This window comes from Austrofundulus limnaeus, unplaced genomic scaffold (genome assembly GCF_001266775.1).
Source record: "Austrofundulus limnaeus strain Quisiro unplaced genomic scaffold, Austrofundulus_limnaeus-1.0 Scaffold927, whole genome shotgun sequence".
NCBI lineage: Eukaryota > Metazoa > Chordata > Actinopteri > Cyprinodontiformes > Rivulidae > Austrofundulus > Austrofundulus limnaeus.
In genome coordinates, this window is record NW_013953329.1 from 79,953 (window position 1) to 87,836 (window position 7,884).

Sequence of the window (7,884 nt, forward strand, 5' to 3'; positions counted from 1 at the left end):
TACGCCGGGGTAAGGAGGGGAGGCTAGACCGTCCAAATTCACAGCCTCTTTTTTTCTGGTCTTCCCGGTCTACCAAGGACCCGGCCCACCTCGATCAGGTAGTCTGGGTCCTCCGGAGACCCGGCCTGTCGTTTTGGACACAGCCACTGTTGCTGTCAGAGGTGTGACCCCCCTGCTGTTTGCAGCTTCGAGCCTCAGAGGAGTATGAGGAGCACAGCCCTAAGGGGTCACCTGGGTGTACCTGGGCTAACGTAAGGGGTCTGGGTCAAGGAAGTGACCAAGTCAAATAGGAACCTTGAGCCTCCCAGAACTGTCTGGACTGAGTGCAGCTGAAATTCCTGGTTGAGTTTTGATTGATGGTAATTATTGATCAAAGAGGTCAGAGGTCAGGATTCCTTCACAGTAAGAACAAAGAAAAAAAAAGACCAAACAAAAATTTCTTACTTTTTGCACAGTTTAGATAAAGTCATGACAATAATACAACAGAACACAAACAACAATCATGTTAACTTGTTTCAACTCACCTGGAAAAAGTTCCTTCTCTCTTCTGGATCTCTCAGCAGGTTCTGGACGAGGTCCACAAAATGAGTGTCTGGTGTGTTGTTTTCTGACTGATGACAGAAATAAAACATCTCATCAGAATCTGGTCAGGAAAACTTTTAGTTTACAGTRAATGTGAGCAAACACAACGACCGCAGCGTCTACCTCCACGTTCCACAGAGATCTGAGGTTCTGCATGCGGTCCAGGTGTGGCTGAATCCCCTGGAGGTCAGCGGTGTCCTCAGATCGACACAGTTCAAGGATCAGCTGCAATCAAAGTGCAAACACTCAGGGTTGATGTGGGAGTGAGAGTAGGTGATACAAAAGTCTGTATAACATTGTGCTTATTGCTGAAAGAGGAGAAAGACCTTATATGTTCTTTGTAAGGTTTAGTAAAATATTCATACACTGATTTATATCGTATCATGAGATAAGTGTATCCATACAGCCCTAAGTCTGTGTGATTTGGGTGAAACTGAAAAAGAGATTARCTTTTGTTTTATTGTCCTCGTACAGTATATGATATTGGGAAATTAATTGTTTAATAAAGTTATTAATTAGCACAGTTTTAGTTAAAAGCCTGGCACCTCAGTAAGAGGACACTTTTTGTTTAAAGAACATCTACGTCTGTCCGCCTGTGGGAATGTAATTTGTTTGGCCGGACACTTGTAGTTTACGACACAAAAAGAAAACTACTACTACTTTTATCATTTCAATAACAATAAATTTACTTAATAGCAACATTTGTGCATAAATTGAAGTTGTTTTAAAAAAATAACTGTCAACTAGATAACTGAGCCAGTGAAACCTTTTACCAGCCACTATTACTTTGTTTGTTTGTTTGTGTAACATTGTGGCATTTAGACAATTCATGGTCCTTGGTGGTGTGTTCACAGTTTGTGTCTATTAGATATTTGCACTCAAAATCTTAAATTCACAACAGGTGTGTGTTTTCCTGCCTAAACCCATTCATTTTGTGTCAGAAAGCACTGAAAGTTTATTTCTATTCAATTGAACTGTTTTCAACATACAGTGGTTTTAGGTTAAAACATTTTGTTAAAGTATTCAAGCTAGTCTGTTGGCCCAAAATGGAAAATATAGCATTTTATTAGACCTGCACCTTTCTGTTACCTCTCATTACCAAAAACCATGCTCACTGCTTCAGTTCTATGTAGGTGGAAAACCTCTGATTTTAGGTAAGCTACATGAAAAGAAATTAGTTATTTTTGGTTGGCCAGGAAGTTAAAGTTTAATAAAGTTTTTTTGGACAGATTTTTATGTTTAACAAAAAAAAAAACATTTAAAACAAACAAACAGACCAAAAATCAACTAAAGTATTTTACTTATTATTACAAGCCTGTGGTAATTTTTCCTTTTTAATTTGATAAAATCATCCTTTTGTTTTTATCTCTTGTAGATTTTGCTCTGTACTAAATGAATAAGGGTCTTTTTCTACTTTAAGTCAGTTTTCAATAACAGATGGGAAAAAGAAGTTTGTTTTGGTCAATGTAAGTGATCACGGTTTTATTTTTATTAACTTTTATTTGATATTTTTGTGTTTTGACTTACAGACTAGTTTTGCCACACTGTAAGTTAGTGTTTTAATCAGCTGAACTCAGGTTTTTGTGTCAGACTGTCAGCCTACACAGCTTTGCTGTTTGCCAACAGCTGAAACAAAACTGGCTGCCCTGATAAATAAAYGAGTCGTCAACTCATTACTGTCAGGTAGGAATGTGCGATATGGCAAAAAATTCATATCACGATACACATTATGATGAGTGGTGGTAACGATATATATCACAATATAAAACTTATAATAGAAAATAAATAAATCTCATTAACTGAGTGGAATAAATGTGTATAGGTAAAAAAATTTAGACCTTAAAATCTCCTTTTTAAAGAACACTTTAAAGTCTCCCATAAAAATCTAAATTTAAGGGAGCTCTACCTGGTTAAATCAAATATTACTCACACACACACACACACACACACATTAATGTAAYAGATRTCTGCATCCACTGGATGTTGTGTTGGAATCACCTGCTTTGTTTTAAGGTGGTAAAACAAATTGTTTGTATTTATTCCTTTCTACACACTTTGCAGATTATTTTTTCTGCACTCCACCTGTTTAATCTGTGCGCTCCGGCGGGGTGACAATCATCATGTTTATGATTTTTTTTTTTAAAGACAGTCTGACTGTCAGCCTCTCTCACAGTTCTTCTCTGCTGTACGAGGAGACAGTAAAGCTGAGTTATAGTCGTGCATTCGACCGTGCGTCGTCGCACTATGACCGCAGGAGAAACGAGGTCCAGACTCAKRGCTTTTGTGAGTCCTGCAGCACTACTTCACCTGCACTGACTGTCGCCTCGCTGCGTCATGTGCTGCTGCACACGCTCCTCCTGCAGCAGGCAGTGTGTCGGTCCGACCGGAGCACACGCCGTCACGTAAACATGTAAACAGTTCAACGTTCATTTTCACACACCTGAACCAGGTCCTGATAAGTTTTTTTCCCCTCTTCATTTGCGCTCTCAGCCTCACTGCTTCCTGTTTTGACTCCAGCTGGTTACATCACCAAAAACAAATGCGCGGTTGGCTGGTAGACTACAGATCTCTATCATAGGACTAATTTATATCGTTTCTACTGTTTATCGTTTATATCGCACAGTCCTACTGTCAGGTTTATTATTCTTTTCATTTTACATAAAAAATAAAAGTCATGTAACTTTCAATTCTTCCTTTGGTTCGTTGAAAAACAGTTTTACCTGCCATCTGTACCGCAGTTCAAGTATGTTAGTGAGTTCTTCAGACTTACACACCAACCCATAGTTTTACCTGCATTTAACCAGTGGTGGGTACCAACTTCCACCCCTGGTAATGGTACACAGCTTGTTTTAAGAAAGTAATTACAACTAATACCTATTAACTACTAATACAGGGACGTTTCAAGTACCTTTCAGGATAAATGTACAATTACTTACAGCTACCATTGAGTGTTATCAATAAACAAATGTTTCATTTCTCAAAGGGCTGCATCGTTGACTCTGACTCAATGTGAAGATCACACACAACGTCCATGTTGTTCTACACTCATTAACTACATTGATCATGTACAGGAAACAAGAATGCAGTGCTGAAAGAACACAAATTAATACAATGACAAGTTGTACTGGACAGTTTTAAACAGACTGCAACTACAACCAGTTTTTATAGATGACAGAAACCTGAGAAATAAAAAATTTACCAACCCATGTGAGAGTAACATACAGGTTAATTTCTTAGTTTGAAGTGATAACTTCTTGTGAACACAAACACCTGTGTGATAAAAGAACTCACTCGTGCTCTGAGACCCAGAACGAGTTCAGCTCGCTGCCTCGGTGACAGAAGCTGAGGAACAATCTCTGTGACCATAAACACAAACTCCTCCAGGAGGCCATAGTCCGACACGATCTTCTGCTCCACGGTCTGCCAGACGGCAGCAGAAAGCAGACGGATGGGTGAGACCAGGAGGCGCAGAGTGGACAGGGACAGAGTGGGACCTGCGAACAGGAGAAAACACTGTGAACATGTGACCTCTTTCAAATCAAACCAGRGACAGCTGGGTGATGTAGTCTGGTTTCATGTAGGAGCATAAATGTTTAAAAATGTGCCATTTACCTCTCATCAGTGTTTCCTCTATCATTAAAGCCTAATATTTCTCAGCATTTACTCGTTTTTATTTAAATAAGTTTCATCTCTTTTTTTCAGTAGTGTATCACATAGGGCTGGGCGATACGGCCCAAAAAATAAAACTGATTTTTTTCATTCCAAATTTGATTTTTGATTTTAATCGACTGTTTCCCACTGAACAGAGCGCCTCTGTTTCAGGTGTTGAAACTGTTTTTTTATATCCCTGCTTTTTGTATCAAGAGCCTTCAAACAGATTTTGCAGTGAGCAGGGTTTGCCCTACAGGTAAATGATGGTGGCGCACCGCCACGGCTAAATAAAAGCTGCCACTCCTTCAGAATGAAGTTTTTTTTTTTTATCAACGTAAAACAGGGGTTGACACAATCATTGTTTAGTTTGTTTGAGACGACCTATTTTCATTTCGGACAACCAGATCCCGCCTCCCAGTTGTCCTGTGGACATCCAAGAAAAAAACCCAGATTAAAGTTTTCCTCCACGTGTTCRTCATTTTAAAAATGAACGGGAGAGAAAGAAACTTGTTAAAGCTGTCGAGGGATTAAACTGACCGTTCTTTCACCCAATAAAGAGAACCAGAGTCAAAGTTTTATCCAATCAGAACAGAGCAGGGCGGGTCGTACCGTCTGACTGACAGCGCTGACTGTTTCCTCTCTCTGTGATGGAGGGTCAGCTGGGCTCAGACCAACATGTCCCAGGAAAGCCCTCAGTGTTTCCTGGACTGTTTCCACTGAGGATTATGTCATATTTTATATATATATATATTATATTCCTCACAGCATTTCTACCAGAACACCGAGTGTTCACGACTCGAGCACAAGAAAACTGCCACAGATCAGCTGACTGTTTTTAAAGTGAGGGTCTCAGGGAGGCAGCTGGACCAGCAGCTGCTCCTCTCCACACGCATCGCGGCTCTGACCAGCCCGGGACTTTAAAGTCCACATGTCAACCCCTTCAGATGGTTACTTGTTTAATGACCATCAAAAACCTGTCATTTGGGCAGAAAAAAATCAGTTTTAATCACGCAGGTGGAGTGGAGGTGCAGGAGGACCACAGCTGTGCGGGGTGGGGAGTGGGGGGTCTTTTAAAGACATGTCTACGTTTGACTTTTATTTTTTCTAAAATCACAGAGTTCTGAGTCAGCTTCAGGTGCTTGTAGTTAATATCTTATAAATTTAACCAGGTGCTTTATTACCTTTAAATTACACAATAACTTTACTGGAGGAACTTGTCAGTTTGGTTAAAAAAAACAGTAAAAATAAATTATTTTGTCCTGTGCAGAGAACTTCCTCTGCTATAASTTTTTTAAAATAAACATTTCAAAGCTTGTCAGTTGAAAACACTAAAATAATAGAAAAGATGTTAAAAACCTCTTTTCTCAGAAAGTCTTCAGTCCTAAGAACACTAAACTGTAACTTTAATAAGGTCATGTACACGGTGTACTCCTAYTTAAATAAAAATGTTTGACCTGTACGCAAAAAGTATATTTGTATATACTAAACTTTGTATACATAACAATATACATATTGAATGAATGAATATTGAATGTATTGAAAGTATAATTTGTACAGTTATTGTGATATTTTTGTTTTCTGATAATGAATGTACAGCACCTTGTGAAATCCTTTTCTGTGAAAGGCGCTTTATAAATAAACTTTTACTTACTTATTATTTCACAAGACGTCTTGCCCCCATTTAACTTTGTTAATCTGGAGAGTTATTGCTGAATCATTAATCTGGAGAGTTATTGCTGAATCATTACTCTAAACTTCATCAGAAATATAATCCAGAAAGCTGTTACCAGTCTGTTCAGTTTCTCTGAGAAAATACAAAATACATTGGAGTCGGAGCGAGAGGCATTTCACTGATTTAACAGCAACTTTTTTATAGACAACCTGCAGGGATGGAGGGAAAAATGATGATGATTAAATGTAATGTTACCTACCGTATACACTTTCACATAAAACAYGCAGCAAATAGTAACAGTGATGTTGACATTGGTTTAGAAAATTAATGTCTGCCTCACTAATATTTATGTTTACTACTGTGTACAACTAACAAACATGATGACATAACAACACAACAACACTCCAACAGTACATGAACTGGGTTTAAAACAGTCAACAGATATCATTAATCAATAGTTAATCATCTCCGAGACAATTACTGTAAAACTGAAGGGAATTAGTATCCACTACTTTACCAAACACATTTGTACTTCCTCATCTCAAAATACTATAAACCAGTGGTGGGATGTAAATAAGTACAAGTACTTTCTTGCTGTACTTAAGTACATTTTTCATGTATCTGTACTTTACTTAAGTAGATTTCACCATGGGTATTTTTGACTTTTACTCCACTACATTTTACGTTAAGTATCTGTACTTTCTACTCCACTACATTTTACATTAAGTATCTGTACTTTCTACTCCACTACATTTTACATTAAGTATCTGTACTTTCTACTCCACTACATTTCTGTAATGCGTTGAATTACAAAGAACATTCATGTCACATCGATTTATTTTTTATTTTATTTGTGGTTTATTTGATTTTAGTGGTAAGAGGGGGAATTGCTGTAATTGGTCCATTGAACAAAGCAGGAGAGTACCATCACAGCCTCCTTCATAAAAAGCAGCATCATCATGCCCACACTGGTTTCCACCWGAGGAAATGTACCGTTCATGGTCTTATTTAACTGGTTCAAACAATGACTTGTTGAGATTTGATAGAGGAGGTTGGTGGTGAGTTTACAGTTTCTGCAGCTGTTGTCACAATATGTGATGATGCACAGACTCACAAGGACAAGTGTGAACAGTGTCACAGAGTGTAAACACACAACTATCCGCAGCTTTGTTCACTAAAATGGCACCATTGATGTATTAAAATATACACACAGTACGCACACTTCGTGATATTGTAGACCATTGGGGAACACATTAAGCAAGTACTTTTACTTTTRATACTTTAAGTATTTTTAAAAGCAAGTACGTACTTGCTTTTACTCAAGTAAAATGTTAATGTGGTACTTTTACTTTTACTAGAGTACATTCTTGTCTGCTAATCTGTACTTTTACTTAAGTACAGTGTTTGAGTACTTTCTCCACCACTGCTATAAACCCATATATATATATATAAAAGCAACGATTTATGTCTGTATGGTTACCGGAAGTTTGACGGAAACATACGGACAAGGCTTTTCAGACCTAGCCTAGCCTAGCCTAGCCTAGCATGCATAGCATCAATGCTACCTAGCTCCCGACACTTCACGGTTACGCATCATTTATTTCAACGGTTCACCTCTTACACAACCAACGCCAGTTATTGTTCTAAATAAACTAACTCTGCCCTAAATACAGATTTAGGAACGATATGTTTAAATGTCATTTCTCGAAGTGAAATTATTCCCGCGCGCGCGTTGTGTTGCGGCCTAACCAAACAAATCCGTCTGTGACAGTTTTCACTCACCGAGTAAAGCGGGAGCTCCTTCTTCCATCCTGGACCTTCAGCTCAGTGACATTACAGACGRGATTCAACCTGTCGAACCGCTCCACCGAACTCTAATGAGATGTTTCCCGGTGTTTCTGTCAGATACCGAAGTCTCCTGATTTCTTCTACGTCAGCGGCTACAGTTCCGTCAGGATCAACGGTCCGGCCTCAAACAC

General features: G+C 38.6%; 1 protein-coding gene across 1 annotated transcript in view; it reads right to left on the bottom strand.

The window, feature by feature from the left end:
• Positions 1 to 7,884, bottom strand: part of LOC106533346 (zinc finger protein 37) — a gene marked incomplete at its 3' end in the record, with an annotated part of 18,769 nt that extends 10,885 nt beyond the window's left edge. The window contains 4 exon segments of the mRNA XM_014029611.1: positions 525 to 611; positions 706 to 807; positions 3,874 to 4,076; positions 7,688 to 7,884. Of these exon segments, the coding sequence (XP_013885065.1) occupies positions 525 to 611; positions 706 to 807; positions 3,874 to 4,076; positions 7,688 to 7,715 (420 nt within the window).